Genomic DNA, 16458 nt, shown 5'->3' with positions numbered 1-16458 from the left:
CCCTGCCCCAACACATACAAGAGTGCCCTACCGGTGTCCCCTCCCCCACAGTGCCCTGCCACCCTTGCCCCTCACACACACACAGTGTCCTGCCCCTCACACACATACACAGAGTGCACTGCCACCCCTGCCCCAACACATACACAGAGACGTGCCCTGCCTGTGCCCCCGCCGTCCCAGTGAACTGCCACTCCTGCCCCTCTCACACACACACAGTGTCCTGCCACCCCGCCCCAACACACACACACTGCCCTGTACCTCACACACAGAGTGCCCAGCCCCACTAGTCCCTCGCACACACAGTGCTCTGCCATCCCTAGTCCGCTCTCTCTCTCTCTCTCTCACACACACACACACACACACACACGCCCTACCATGTAACTCCTCCCTCAGAGATCGGTCACGTGAGCCACTTCAATGGGAAGGACGAATGAGGGAGGTGGAGCTGGTTGGGGGGGGGGAGGGGGTTTCACTCCGGATTCATGGGCTGACAAAGGAAACAGGAAGAGAAGACAAAGGGGCCACGCCGCAGCAGCGGTACAAAGACAGCCCAGGTAGGGGACGCAAGGCCCCAGCTCAGAGCAAAGATACAGTAACCCCCCCCCCCTTCTCCTTTGCACCCACCCCGCCTTCCCCCGAGGGGCGGTAACCTGAAGCTCTTTACCAGCCCCACCCCTAAAGCCCAGGCACAGCCCGGGAAGAGAACGAGGAGTGCGTGGCCTCCTCCTCCCGCAACTTGCACCGTTCGCGCCCCGCCCCCCTCCCCCCGTGGTGGCTGCCTGCCTGCCTGCAGGACTGGTGCATTCTCATACCCTCTCCCCCAACTTCTTTTTATGTGTTTGCACGCCTGAGCCAAGCGGTCTCACGGCCTTTTGTGGGGTGCCACTGACCTCGGGTTATGGTGTGAGAGCGCTGGAGCTTCACTAGCATCCCGTGTTCAGACAACTCGCTCTTCGGATTATTTTTACTGGTGGAGGGTGGGGGTGACTGGATGATTTGATTTTGCAGTTGGTCTTGCTGCAAACACGCGATCTATTTAAATAATAGGGAAACCCCGTGTAATTTAGACGTTCTAAAATAAACTGATACGAGACTGAAGTGGAAAGCTGAGCTGATATGGGCAGTTCTAGGTTACATATTAACATCCCACTGACTGATCTCTGGTCCTTGCCTTTGATGACACCAGTTTATTGTTTTGCATTTGAATTTCCTTTTGTCATTTTATATCCGTTTTTAAAATTAATTTCTTTTTATGTCCATAAAACCCATCCTTCTAAAAGTAAACCTTATAAAGGTTAACGTGATAAATTATTATAACTGTAATGGCTATGGTATAAATAATAACACTTTGGTTTCACCAATCTGAGGATTACCCAATATTTCACAAACATACATTCAGACCTGACAGATAGGTATGTATTGCAATGTTACAGTTTGGATAACAAAGAGTCTAGTGCTTTAATGGCAACAATGTTGCTGCGTATTCAGACAATTGCAGGGCAATTTTCTGCCTGAATATGCACAAATATATCTTGGGATGTCTGTTTTGTTTTGTTTTGTTTAGCAATGGCTTCAGGAACAGCTTTGATTTACGATGATGAAATGACAAGTTACAAACTACTTTGGGATGAGTAAGTCAGCTGCAGATTTGCTGCATTTTTTTTATCAACAATCCGTTATTAGAGCGTTTTTAGAAATGCTGTATACAAGAGCTGATGGGTGGCCCTGATTTCCATTTTGTGAGCTGCCTTTTCTTGGGACCCAGAGAGTATTTTGATTTTATTGCTTTTTATCAAAGTAGAATCCTGCTGTAAATCCCTTTTTCTTTGCTGGCCTTGAGCATTATTTATCTCTGATACTCTTTTCATTTGAGTACTCCTGCCTTCTTTATTTTGGGTCTCTATCTCTATTTTTTTATTGATTTTTTTTGGCTTCGTTCTTTGTTGGTTACACTCCTGATGTTTTTAAAGAGCCACATAAAATTCCTTTTTACTCTTGCATTTTTATAACCAAAAAATGTTTGTTGTTCCCACACCTCCCCAATTCCACAAACTGGAAAGTTTTCAAATATCTTTTTTCTTTCATTCACCCCTACAAGAAAAAGGAATCTTCTCACAATGAAATATTTAAGCCTAAGCATCCCTGAAGAGGATTTATAATAAACCTTGTTGATATTGTATTGTAACAAGATAATTATTGTTTATTTGTAGCCCTGAGTGTGATATTGAAGTGCCGGAAAGATTGTTATCCTCCTATGAGCAACTTAAACATTATCATCTTGTGGAAAGATGTATCCATGTACCTGTCAGGGAAGGAACCGAAGAAGAAATTATGTTGGTTCACAGGTGTGATATCAAGTATAATGTTAATTTAATCACCTGGATCCTATTTGATCTTTACAAAAACTGTTCATATATTTTGCTGCTATGAAAGGTCTTGACCCAAATCTCATTGAAATCAATTGAAGGATTCCCGCTAATATCAGTGGGGAATGGATCAGGCCTAAAATGATAGACTGGCTAGATCTAGGTGTAGTGGGGGCAGGTGCTGAACAAACTTCCCTGCACAAGTCTGTAATGCACCTGAATCCTGTCCAACAATGTTCTTGCTTTTCCTATTCTGGGCTTCTTTTGAGCAGAGATTGCCAATTGTATACAGCGCTAACTGCGTACAACTGAGGCTCTGTACATGTAAAACTTTAAAAGTAATCTTTAAACAAAACTGGTCCAACTTTGCCAGAAAAAATGAACACAGGAAAAATGGGGATTTGTATAAATCAAATAGGAAGAGATGTTGAGGAGAAAAGGAGGGGAAATTATCCAAGATAAATTGAATCAAATAGAAAGGCATTGTATTTAATTCTGCAGAAGGCCCTGGGCCCAGAGGGACTGTGGCATACATACTCAGAGAGGGTGCCCCAGAGATGGGATTCCTGAATTCAGAAGGCCCTGGCTGTAGCCCTGGCCCAGACTTAATTGTGCCATGTTGTGCAGTGGTTTTTCAGTATGGGCAAATGTTGATTGTACATTAGGATGAAACCACCAAGCTCAATTTTACTTGTGATCTGAATCTGGATTGGTGCACAGGCATGTAGAAAATCAGGTCCAAAAGAGGTTAGATGCCAACATGGTGAGCCACTCTGCCACCTGCCTCCCTCAAAAGACATGTAAAGTTCGTACTCTTCCTAGGGGATACCGTAATGGATTGGGACTCAAGAGACCTGGGTTCTATTCCTAGCTCTGCCATTGGCCTGCTGGGTGTCCTTGAGCAAGTCTTGTTTTCTTTTCACATTAGTAGAGATTTTTCAGGCATATCTGAGCTCAGTTAACCTGCTTTCTCTTTTTTTTATTAAAGTTCAGAATACTTGGAAGTTGTAAAGAGCACCCAGACAATGAATGAAGAAGAACTCCGAAGAGTCTCAGAAAATTATGATGCTGTTTACTTTCATCCAGTATGTGGGCATGGCCATTTCCCTGTTGTGTTAGAAATCCATTTTTTATAGCTGGAATTAAAATAGACAACATTTTTTGTTTGTTTAAATATACTAGTAGTTTTTTTCACGAGGTACTTACAAGTATCAGTCTAGTAATTTTAACTGACAAACATAACAGCTCCACAGCTTCTGCTCTCTAACCACACCACCCGATTGAAGTATAGTTCTGGATTTTATTTTAAACTAATAAAAATAAGGCGACCGAGAGTTAAGGCCAACACTTTCCTCCCATAATTCTTCCCATTTTTGCCTGTGTATTGCTCATGCTTCAGAACAGTGCATGATATACACAAATATTTCTAGTAAAAGTCATACTTGAATTTCCATTGTCAAATTCTGCTCTCAGTTACATCCAACTTCACTGGGGAGGGAACACTTCAAATAACTTGTTATAGTGATGCAAAAAATGTCAGTTATGTTTAGTTTAAACCAGCTGGTGGGTGGCTGATGATAATAATGAGATTTCTTTTCTTAGAATACTTACCGCTGTGCTAAGCTAGCAGTAGGAGCAACTTTGCAACTGGTGGACTCTGTGATGTCAGGAAAAGTGTGCAATGGAATGGCATTAGTAAGGTAATGAAGCACTTAAGAGTTCTGACCCTCACAGAGGTACCGGCAGCAGGGATAAACCATGGGACCTCTTGAGCTAAATATATGAGCCTCTACTGCCTGAGCTAAAAGATATGTCTCTTAGCCATCGCTGTAGCAGGCTCATCAATCTCTTGCTGGCCTAGCCACCACTAGAGCGGGACAGGGTGCCACTCCAACCAAGCAGGGGTTACATTACTTTCAACCAAAGTTCATTCATAGTGAGTAACCATGTCAAGCTTTGTTTCAGGCCTCCAGGTCATCACAGCCAGCGAAATGCAGCCAATGGATTCTGTGTGTTCAATAATGTTGCTATTGCAGCTCAATATGCCAAAAGAAGATATGGTCTTCAGAGGTTAGTGTATATTTGTCTCTGGGGTAGGTTTTCAAAGGCACAAATGGCAGTTAGGTGCCTAACTTCCACTGAAAGTCCATAGGCTTTCGGCACCAAAGTGCCTTTAACAATCTTCTCCTCTGCCTGTTACTTACTATCCTCTTGGCTTGGGTTGCTGTGGTGCTTCTAGTGAATATTTCCTTTTGATTCATGCAGAATTCTCATTGTTGACTGGGATGTGCACCATGGACAAGGAATTCAATATGTATTTGAAGAGGATCCCAGGTTTGTAATTTTCTTTTGCATGTCAAATTGGTTTATTTTTGGTTGCCTCTCTGTAGAATAAAACCCTTCTTATTTTGAAAATAGAAATTCCTACAAAATGCCTCTCATTCTTCTAGGTACTTCATTCTCTCTGAAATTGTATTTATTTATTCTCATTTGTCAAACAAACCGAAACAAACCTTTAAACCTAATTAAAAGTAATTTGTAACTCTACTCTAGAAAAATTGACACAACATGAGCCCTGTGGCTACCTTTGTTTGCTGATAGAAAACTCTCTCTGCACCTGTTTTCTAAAAGCTACAAACTCTGAGCCCATCAGCAAGACCCCTCTTTCGAAAATTCCCTTTCTTTGGCCCTAGAGCAGTCTATGCCAGAAACTTACAGCAAAAGTGCCCTAGCTGAATTTGACTGTTGTGCTAGACTATACAGAGCTTTTCAAGTAAATGAGTGCCAGTTTGTTCAGTGATATTAGTGGAGAGAAAGATGGGGAATGTTTGCTACTTAAGGCCTATTTTCATGCTTTCTGTGAAATGAGCCAGAGAGGGTCAGATGTGAAAAGATCCTTCATAACTTTTGTTTCAGTTGGGTTTGTTTCTTCTTTCTTTCAGTGTTCTCTATTACTCCTGGCATCGCTATGAACATCAGCAATTCTGGCCCTTGCTCAGAGAGTCTGATTATGATGCTGTTGGTCAGGGAAAAGGAAAGGGATTCAATTTAAATGTACCTTGGAATAAGGTAAATGTTGCTTGACAGCATAACAGTGCACATTCAATAGCTTTGTCTGTCATGCATTCAGGGCAATGTCTTAGCAATTTTAGAAGTAATACTTTTGATGAGAAATGCATTGACTTGATTACTTGGCAGAGGTCACATGTTCCGGCGAATGGAATCTCTTCTGAGAAAATGACTTCCAGTGTGATGATTTAAACAATCTTTCACCAATTCACACATTCCCCTTCCTTTATCTGTATGTTATTTAGTTAGGCCCCAGTACAGCAAAGCATTTGAGCACATGATGAAATCCATCCCTCTTCAGCAAAGAACTTAAGCACATGCTTAAGACCCATTGAAGTTGAATGCTTACATACTTTGCCGAACAGGGATGGATGGCTGTACTGGGGCCTTAAAAGCTAAGGTTCCAGCTTTGTATTCTGTTTCTCCTGTTTAACCGGTGCACCTGGCTTTTCCTAAAATCTTGAAGGAACTGAGACCTGGAGCCACAAAGTGCTCAACATTGCAATGCCTAACTTTTAGGCACCTTGAAAACCACAAAGCCTGAGTTAGGATGCTAGGCCCTCTGTACAATACTTGGGGAGAGATAGGCACCTGAGAATGGGATCCATAAAAGCCAGCACTGTAGGCGGGGCAATGGGAGATGCTGACAAGAGCGGGATGTCCTAAGTCCCTCCGCTCTTATAGAGTTAGGCACCTAAGTCCAGCCTGCAGAGAGGCACCTGTCTCTGCTTGTGGAAACCCTTTGCCTGGAGTCAGGTGACTTAGGTGCCTAAACTATTTCTTATGGCCTGTCTCACTCCGCACAAGATGGCGGAGGAAGGGAAGAGAAGGAGAGCTCCCTAATAACCTTTAGCCCTGTGATTAGGGCACTCAAAAGGTGGGGGGAATCCCTGTTCAAATCCCTTCTGTTCATCAGATAAAGGAAGGAATTGAACCAGGGTTTCCCACATCCCAGGTGAGTGGTCGAACCACTGGGCTAAAGGTTATCATCCTCACTGCCTTTTTTGTTAGTGTTAGGCATGCTCTGAGCTTGCCTGCTGGATTAAAGTAAGAGGCATACCTCTGTCTGTCTTCTCCTGGTTTGAGGATCAGGTTGGAGCTTAGCCATGAGATAGGCATCCAGATGCCTGTCATAGGCAGCAATGTGCATGCTCAGAGGCAGAAACTTACCTGCCTAAGGGACTTTTACAGCAAAAGTTTAGGTACTGAGTGAATTTAGGTACCTGTGGGGTTAGGTGGCAGCCAGGCGGGGTTTTGCGGATTGCAGTGGTGCCTAAAACTGGGACATAGGCACCTGTCATGGGGTTCAAGATGCAATCCAGACCAGTGAGCAATTGTCATCATTTGCCCTGCAACCCTGAATGCCTTACAATGCTTTGCTGTTGTAGCTCCCAGCCTGGGATGTTCACAACCTACAAACATACAGGTCACACCCTGAAGTGTCTGTGTACTAGACAGTCCTAGTTCAGCAGCTCTGACCCCAGCAGCCTGTCTATAGCCCCACTCTGTCTTCCACCAGCCTTGGTTACAACCAGCAAGGTGACCCCAACACACTCCCAATCCCAAATTTTCTCAAAGCCATGTGCTCTGCAGTGTCCAGTCCTCACCTGGACAGTGCAGAGAAATAATAAGGTTCATTTGTTTCTCTAAAGACACACAAGCACATTACAGCTTATTAACTTAATTTGAATAAATGCAGCTTTCCCTTTAAACACAGCACTGAGTTGGTTTATAGTAAAAAAAAAAAAAAAAAAAATAATTAATGACAAGACATCAGTTAAGTGATGCCAAGTAAAAGGAATATACTTAGAAAGGGCTACAAGCAAATAAAAGTGAAAAACACACATCTAACAGTCTAAAACCCAGTCTAGCAAGGTACAGTAACTCCTCACTTAGTCGTCCCAGTTAATGTTGTTTCGTTGTTATGTTGCTGATCAATTAGAGAACATGCTCATTTAAAGTTGCGCAATGCTCCCTTATAACGTTGTTTGGCAGCCGCCTGCTTTGTCCACTGCTTGCAGGAAGAGCAGCCTGTTGGAGCTAGCTGGTGGGAGCTTGGAACCAGGGTGGACCGGCAGCCCCCCTATCAGCTCCCTGCTCCCCTAAGTTCCCCATGCGGCAGCTGCCCAGCAGGCTGTGAATTGCTGGGCAGTTCAGCTGTCCCTCCCCCCACTGCCGTATGCTGCTCCTGCCATCTGCCTTGGAGCTGCTCCCGGGAGCCTCCTGCTTGCTGGGGGGGAGGGGTGCTAATGTCAGGGTGTCCCTCTCCCCCCCACTCCTTTACCCCATCGGGCCATCTCCACAGAGCAGGGGGGGTCATTACAGGGCTCAGGATGGAGGGAGCTTGCTGGCAGTAGCTGTTGTCTCAACTTGCTGATCTACTTAAAAAGGCAGTGTTCTTAGAGTGGGGTCAGAGTACTTAAAGGGGCAATGCATGTCTCTCTCTCTCTCTCTCTCTCTCACACACACACACACACACCGTGTGTCTCTGTCTCTCTCTGCCATGCTGTCTCCCCTCCCTCCATTTGTGCTGCCCTGTAGAGTGTAAGGCTACATTAACAACAATGTGTTAACCCTTGAGGGCTCAGCCGAGTGCTAGTTCATCATTTAGCAGTAAGGCATTCCCTGGGAAATATCCCACCCTCTTCCACCCTCTGACTTCACCACCTCAACCAAATTTCACAATCATCATTGCTGTGGACAGTATTAAATTGTCTAAAATGTATACGCTCTGTGTGTGTGTGTATATATCGTCTTTTGTCTGGCGGAAAACATTTCCCTGGAACCTAACCCCCACCCTCATTTACATTAATTCTTATGGGGAAATAGGATTCGTTTAACATTGTTTTGCTAAAGTAGCATTTTTCAGGAACATAACTACAACGTTAAGCAAGGAGTTGTTGTACAAGCTTTGTTCAAGATGGTTTCTCAGCTACATTCAATTACCAGAGACTTCAACCTCTCCTTGGTTGACAAACCCATCTTTCTCAGCTTGCAAGAACTCTGTTCCCTTGTGTCTATCTAGTGATGGATGCCGAAGATGGCTTCTATCTTTCAAAGTTCAATAACTTTGCTTCAAGAGGCGGAATGATCTCATGCTGTTGTTCCCTTCCTGTGAGCTTCCCACCCCCTTCATTTAAATGGGCTTCCATTTTTTTGATTCCACCATGCTTAATTTACAGGAGGCAGGTAAATAGTTGCATTCTATCCTGTCTGGAAGGGAACCTGTTTCACCTTGTTTGGCCACAGACTTTAAAGCGTAATATCATTTAAGTATCCATATTTCCTCATATAGTGTTGGTAAATATCTTTCACAATTATATTAATCACCAGTGTGTCATTAGCTTCCAGAAAAGACCTCTGTACACTGTATACAATACTACAGTATTATAAAAATCAGTTGATTCAGTTGCTTATCACTTGAGGTTCGCCACCCTGTGCTTATGACCAGTAAACCTTTGAAACGGATTCTTCTGAGGGTACCCCTCAAAGTAAAGTTTATTCAAGCTGTGAGGAAAGCAACATGGAATCTGGTGGTGAAGGAAGCTCCATGCTTCCCCTCCCTCCTCCCCACTTGTTAGTTTAATAGCTTTGTTACCTAATGTTTAAAAGTTGACCGTCATTGTCTTTAACAGAATACTGGGCTGGTCAGAGAATCAAATACACATCGCTTTGTGTAAGTCATTCCTGTTTACCAGCTCCACCGACATACCTGATTTCAACACACTTTAGTCATCATTCCACCATATATCCATAACTCTTAATATACACCGCATACATATATCACACACGAATATAAATGGTCAATGAGTTATTAATTTTCAAATGATACGTCACAAGGCATATTTTGTACAAAGATTATTACAATAGTATACAGGCATACTTAGGATCACAGCACCTAAAACCTTTTGTGGATCTGGCCCCTAGAAAATAAACACATTACTTTCTCAGAAAAAAGAGCTGCTTCATATCTCATGTATTGGTTTTGCAGGTTGGAATGGGGAATTCCGATTATCTAGCTGCATTTTTCCATGTGTTGCTTCCAGTTGCTTTTGAGGTAATGTTTTTGTTCTGATTTTTGAATAAAAATAATTAAAAAAAACCTTTAAAGTGGTGTTTTTATAAATATCTGTAGGTATAGGAATGCTGTGTGCATTTGAAAAGCAGTCAGTCCATTGTTTCTACTGAAAGGAGTGGTCTGAATGACTGATGTCTGAATAGTGAAATATTGACATGAATGAGATTTTTATTTTTACATATTCAATATAAAAGGCTCTAATGAAAACAATACAAAGGCTAAGGCATGCAGCCTTTACTCAGGAAAATTCTTTATTCATGTGTGTAGTCCAGTTGACAGGACTGGGCCCAGGGATTGCAAAAATGCCTTATAATAGATCTTTGTTTTATTGTAGTTTGTTCCAGAACTTATTCTGGTCTCTTCTGGATATGATTCAGGAATTGGTGACCCTGAGGTAAGCAATTATACAGGATTTTGCACCTTCTCTCATCTATAATTTTATTTTTAAAGTATATTTATATTTTAAATGTCATAATTGTCCAGCTATTGATAGGTAGATTTCACTTTGACCAAGCATAAAACCTCATGTTTCAGGCCTTAAACTAATCTTGAACTTTTAGGGATTAGGCTGAAACATTTATGGGTTGGTGTGGGGAGGTACAGATTTTTCCACATGTTGCACATTTGTCTGAAATATATGGTGCTGGAACCAGGATATTGGGCTACATGGACCATGGGTGATCCACTATAGCAGTTGTTATGTTACCAGCTTTGTTGACCAAGGCTTCTGTTTCTTTCTAACATTTTCCTGGTTTTTAGGGTCAGATGACTGCTACTCCGGAGTGTTTTGCTCACCTTACACATTTCCTAATGCAGTTAGCTAATGGAAGGGTGTGTGCAGTTCTAGAGGTAAAGCTTTAAACGTGTCATTTTTTGGTACATTTTGGAGGGGAGGGTCTTTGTATAAGAGCCTCACATCCCTAGCCTGGAGCTAGAAATAAAAAAGCTCAGCAAAATAAATTCTTTCCCTATGCATGTAAAGCTTTACTACAATGTCTTTTTTTTTTTTTTTTTTTTTTTTAACCAGGAATGCAAGAATGGTTAAGATTTTACAGTGCTCTTGTGAGTGTAGGAAAACTGCATCTCTTTTAAACTGACATTTTATAGTCTACACTTTTGAGGGAGAGAGACTATATGATGATTTTATATTCTGATTTAAAAAAATAAAGCTTTCAATGTGGGTTCATAGTGCTTGTGCACAGCAACTGGAGTGCTATTCCGAACCATATCAGATCCATTAAGAACAAGGCTGCATTATGGACATTTTTGCAAGTAAACCTTGTCCCAGTAGAGCTTTTAAAGACATCTGCCTAAGTACATATTTACCAGTAATGGAGTCCTTATTGATTTCTCATTGTATTTATTAAAAAACCTCTACATGACCTACTGCTGTTGCAAGCTTTCTTTTTAACTAAGAAAATATTTTATCTTTCTGAACATTTCATGGTGCATCCTTCAAACTCACCCTCTCGATAGCATCCTAAAGAACTGATGGCTCTTTTGGGCATGTTGAGTTTGTAGAGATATTACTACTCACTCAAGGCATCCAAGCCTGGTTTCTTTCCTAAGGCGAACCCATTTCTCACCCTCATTCTCCATTAAATAGTGACAAAGAGTCCTGTTGCAACTTATAGACTAACAGACATATTGGAGCATAAGCTTTCGTGGTTGAATACCCACTTCGTCAGACGCATGTGGTGGAAATTTCCAGAGGCAGGTATAAATATGCAGGCAAGAATCAGTCTAGAGATAACGAGGTTAGTTCAATCAGGGAGGATGAGACCCTCTTCTAGCAGTTGAGGTGTGAACACGAAGGGAGGAGAAACTCCCTTTGTAGTTGGCTAGCCATTCACAGTCTTAGTTTAATCCTGAGCTGATGGTATCAAATTTGCAAATGAACTGAAGTTCAGCAGTTTCTCTTTGGAGTCTGGTCCTGAAGTTTTTTTGCTGCAGGATGGCTACCTTTAAATCTGGTAACCTGTAGGAGAACACTTCAACCTCCCTGGACACACAATAGCAGATTTAAAGGTAGTCATCCAACAGCAAAAAATACTTCAGGACCAGACTCCAAAGAGAAACTGCTGAACTTCAGTTCATTTGCAAATTTGACACCATCAGCTCAGGATTAAACAACAACTGTGAATGGCTAGCCAACTACAAAGGGAGTTTCTCCTCCCTTCGTGTTCACACCTCAACTGCTAGAAGAGGGTCTCATCCTCCCTGATTGAACTAACCTCGTTATCTCTAGACTGATTCTTGCCTGCATATTTATACCTGCCTCTGGAAATTTCCACCACATGCGTCTGACGAAGTGGGTATTCACCCATGAAAGCTTATGCTCCAATACGTCTGTTAGTCTATAAGGTGCCACAGGACTCTTTGTCGCTTTTTACAGATTGAGACTAACACAGCTACCCCTCTGATACTTGTCTCCATTAAACGATTCCCTTTAAACCTCCTCTCTTCTGCCTGTTACAAAGTTACAGTTGCAGCCCCCTCTTTCTAGCTAAGAAAGAAGCAAGCATTGTCCTCTGAGGCTAATGCCATGGCTGCTCCATAAGCAGGCTGCAGGAAGCACTTTACCAGCTGCAACCCAAGTACCTCACCTCTGATTGGCCACCAGGCCAGCCACATCTCATAATTTTAACAAATGCTATTTGTGATATTGCCTGACCCTAGTTACCATCCATTAGTCTTAGCAGAAAGGCCAAGAACTGAAAGAGCATGCAAAGTAAAATAACTGGAAAAGGCTCTTGTACATCAAAATTAATGTATATTGGTCTTTTACCATTCTATACCTGTCAATGGATGAATAGTGGATTTCAGTCTCCAGAGGTGTCAGTGTTGCAACTTTTGAGCACTAAGGTATATATCAGAATAGATACTTGCATATGAAAATGAGTTTAATAGAGATAAAGCATCAAGGGTAAGATGCTCACCCCCTGCTCTGACCATTCTATATTGGGTAAGAGGGCCGGAGCAATATAAAGGGGTCCTAAAATTCCTTGTTCCAGCTGGGTGAGGAGTCCCCTTGTGAAAGCACTCTAGGATCCTGCGAGGTGAAAGGGTCCCAGAGCTCAGGCTATAGCCCGAGTCCAAACATCTACACTGCAATTAAACACCCCCTGAGCGCTGAGAGCCCGAGGCAGGGGCCAGCCGTGGGCTTTTAATTGCAGTGTAGACATACCCTTAGTGGCTCAGTACAGAATTTCACCCCAAGTTTCCCAATTATTTTTTTTTTTTTTTGGTAAGATCATAACTGATTTCCAGTAATGCATTCAAACCAGATTATGCTTATTGGTGTCATTTCACAATGATGTATTTTAACAAGTTCACAGAATCATAGAATATCAGGGTTGGAAGGGACCTCAGGAGGTCATCTAGTCCAACCCCCTGCTCAAAGCAGGACCAACACCCACTAAATCATCCCAGCCAGGGCTTTGTCAAGCCTGACCTTAAAAATCTCTAAGGAAGGAGATCCCACCACCTCCCTAGGTAATCCATTCCTGTGTTTCACCACCCTCCTAGTGAAAACGTTTTTCCTACTATCCAACCTAAACCACCCCCACTGCAACTTGAGACCATTACTTCTTGTTCTGTCATCTGCTACCACTGAGAACAGTCTAGATCCATCCTCTTTGAAACCCCCTTTCAGGTACTTGAAAGCAGCTATCAAATCCCCCCTCATTCTTCTCTTCTGCAGACTAAACAATTCCAGTTCCCTCAGCCTCTTCTCATAAGTCATGTGCTCCAGCCCCCTAATCATTTCTGTTGTCCTCCGCTGGACTCCTTCCAATTTTTCCACATCCTTCCTGTAGTGTGGGGCCCAAAACTGGACCCAGTACTCCAGATGAGGCCTCACCAATGTTGAATAGAGGGGAATGATCACGTCCCTCGATCTGCTAGCAATGCCCCTACTTATACAGCCCAAAATGCCGTTAGCCTTCTTGGCAACAAGGGCACACTGTCGACTCATATCCAGCTTCTCGTCCACTGTAACCCCTAGGTCCTTTTCTGCAGAACTGCTTCCTAGCCATTCGGTCCCTAGTCTGTAACTGTGAATGGGATTCTTCCGTCCTAAGTGCAGGACTCTGCACTTGTCCTTGTTGAACCTCATCAGGTTTCTTTTGGCCCAATCCTCCAATTTGTCTAGGTCCCTCTGTATCCTATCCCTACCCTCCAGCGTATCTACCATTCCTCCCAGTTTAGTGTCATCTGCAAACTTGCTGAGGGTGCAGTCCATGCCATCCTCCAAATCATTAATGAAGATATTGATATAAAATTATTCTACTTAACTGCCAGGGGGCAAATTTGTCACGTACACATGGGAGAAAGAAGAAGGACAAAATGCAGGGTCAGCTATAGGTAGTCAGGAAGTTCCTTCAAGAGGAAATGTAGCCAAACTCCAAACCTGGAGACAATGAACCTTTCTGTGCCTGCGTCCTGTAGATAGCTAACCGCTTAGTTTGCAAAGTAAGCAAGGAGGAGGGGGCAAATAGATGAACAATAAGGGGTCATAAGAGGGGCAGATACATGTAGCTTGCTAATTATGTATGGTAATGATGGCAAATTTTGGCCAATCGTAGAGCGATAGATTATCATAAGCAACTGCATATAATGCTTTGGTGTAAGTGTTTTCTTTGTTCTTGCTGACTTATGAGCTCGAACCCAATTGCAATTGAAATAAACGGTTCGCCCCTCCCGGGGCTCCTTGCTTGGCTAGCTGTGTCCGTCTCTCCTTATTCCTCAGCTGGAACGGACAGAAATTTCTATGACAATATTGAACAATACTGGCTCCAGGACCGGGGCACTCCGCTTGATACCGCTGCCAACTAAACCTGGAGCCATTGATCACTACCTGTTGAGCCCGACGATCTAGCCAGCTTTCTATCCACCTTATAGTCCATTCATCCAGCCCATACTACTTTAACTTGCTGGCAAGAATACTGTGGGAGACTGTATCAAAAGCTTTGCTAAAGTCAAGGAATAACACATCCACTGCTTTCCCCTCATCCACAGAGCCAGTTATCTCGTCATAGAAGGCAGTTAGGTTAGTCAGGCATGACTTGCCCTTGGTGAATCTATGCTGATTGTTCCTGATCACTTTCCTCTCCTCTAAGTGCTTCAGAATTGATTCCTTGAGGACCTGCTCCATGACTTCTGACTAAATGTTTTCAGACTGAAACAGAAACTGTAGCTGACTATTTATTTCCATGGCACTAGCCATTAGATCCTACTTTCCATTTAGCTAACATGCAGGCATATTTCAAAAGGTGGATGTAGAATATTTTTAAATGAAAAAATATACTTTGTACAAGCATGTTTTACAGGTAGTTTATTTACTATGCATTTGTTCTTTGCATTACACAAAACATAGTTTAATTTTCCCAGGGTGGATACCATTTGAAATCATTGTCTGAATCAGTCTGCATGACTGTAAAAACTTTGCTTAGAGACCCTCTCCCCCAGATCTCTGGAGAAATGGCACCATGCTTAAGGTATGGCTCAAGAAATATTTTGTTTCATGCTATATGTGTCTGTTCTTATTGTTTATGGAAGACACTGATTGTACATTGAATTGGAGCTATTTGAGTATGAGCTAGAAATCAAGTCATGTGGGCATTTCATAATATTTTTTCTACTTTTATCATCAAGCCTAAAAGTGTAAAGAAAACTACCTTAAAACCTAAATGTGGGAAACAGAACATTTCATTAAAAATGCTACAATTTCCAGAAAATAATAAAAATTCTCATTCCTCACATTCTTAATCCTGATGCTCAAAAATATTAAACAATACGATGATGATATTGATAAATGCAAATTAAGAAGTTAGGCCCCAGTTCAGAAAGGTACTTAAGCACATGCCTAGCCTTAAGCACATGAATAGTTCCATCAATGGGACAGTTAAGCATGTGCTTATAATACCTTGCTGAATCAGGGCTTTACTATGCTGCTAGAATGCATTCTTTTTCTGACTCTGATCACTCCCACTTCAAAATGATCAATTTATTTCTGGTTTTGTTTTCCTTTTCTGGGATTATTTCCAATTAAGATTAAAATCTGAATGAACTCAGGAGGGGAATTTTTTTTACTATCTCTATCCTTAAACCTCATTTCTCTATAGACATCTACGTCAGTCAAAGCTGAACCCATAATGCCGTGAGTGGCCATATCAAATAACAGCAGCCAGTGGGGGCGAGCTATGAATGCACACAACATCTTGTCATTCATCTAGATTGTAATATCTTTGGGGCAGCAACTGTCTCTTTACTTACTGTTGGTATGACACCCAGCCAAGGGTGCTGGAACAGGGGGGCCAGGGGCAGATGGCCCCATCACTTAAAGGTGGGAGGGCTGTGGGAGGGGGCAGAGAGAAGCGAGCGGGAGGTGGGACCTCGGGGGAAGAGGCGGTGTCGGGGAAGGGACAGTGAGAGGGTTCGGGGGGAAGGGGCGGCGCAAGGACAGAGGCTCGGGGGGGAAGGGGTGGCGTGAAGGGGTGGGGCCACGGTTCAGTTGCTGGTGGCCCCCCCACCTTCCGTCGCCCCTTCATCCAGCACAGCGGGGACCAGGACTCTGGATGAGGCTTGTAAATGCTACTGTAATATACTTACATAGCAATAATAATATGAAAAATGACCTATTGCTTCCAACACAATGAAATAGCAAAGGATATATCACTATTTTCTTAGGTCCCAAACCTGTGTTGCATTTGCTCCTTGTGCCTGCACAGAGCCCCACTGACTTCAAGAGGGGTCCACAAGTGTGTGCATGGATAGATGTGATTGCAGGATTGATGTCTTAATCTGCTGAAGCAATGGAAAGATGCAAGACAACAGGTGAAATCCTGGCCTCATTGAAGGCAGTGGCAGTTTTGCTACTGACATCTTGAGGGGCAGGATTTCACTCAACAGTGTATAAATATATGCACTTCCAAGGTACTGAAA

At 42.9% G+C, this 16458-nt stretch overlaps 1 protein-coding gene across 2 annotated transcripts in view; it reads left to right on the top strand.

Annotated features, from left to right (window-relative positions):
- Positions 1-492: 492 nt before the first annotated feature.
- The window catches only part of HDAC10 (histone deacetylase 10), a 32889-nt gene continuing 16923 nt past the window's right edge, over positions 493-16458 (top strand). Inside the window, exons 1-12 of one of the 2 annotated variants that reach the window (XM_024201350.1) lie at positions 493-554; positions 1565-1631; positions 2211-2345; positions 3355-3451; positions 3969-4066; positions 4332-4436; positions 4632-4700; positions 5309-5435; positions 9427-9492; positions 9848-9907; positions 10273-10362; positions 14905-15011. In XM_024201350.1, coding sequence (XP_024057118.1) covers positions 1567-1631; positions 2211-2345; positions 3355-3451; positions 3969-4066; positions 4332-4436; positions 4632-4700; positions 5309-5435; positions 9427-9492; positions 9848-9907; positions 10273-10362; positions 14905-15011 — 1019 coding nt within the window. In that variant the 5' untranslated portion in view covers positions 493-554; positions 1565-1566. The remainder of the gene's footprint in view (positions 555-1564; positions 1632-2210; positions 2346-3354; positions 3452-3968; positions 4067-4331; positions 4437-4631; positions 4701-5308; positions 5436-9426; positions 9493-9847; positions 9908-10272; positions 10363-14904; positions 15012-16458) is intronic. The other variant, XM_024201369.1, reaches the window with a different exon arrangement.

Source organism: Terrapene carolina, unplaced genomic scaffold (assembly GCF_002925995.2).
Source record: "Terrapene carolina triunguis isolate 2854851 unplaced genomic scaffold, T_m_triunguis-2.0 Scaffold68, whole genome shotgun sequence".
NCBI classification, from domain to species: domain Eukaryota; kingdom Metazoa; phylum Chordata; order Testudines; family Emydidae; genus Terrapene; species Terrapene triunguis.
Note: the sequence above shows the minus strand (reverse complement) of the source record. Positions and strands in the feature narration are given on the sequence as shown.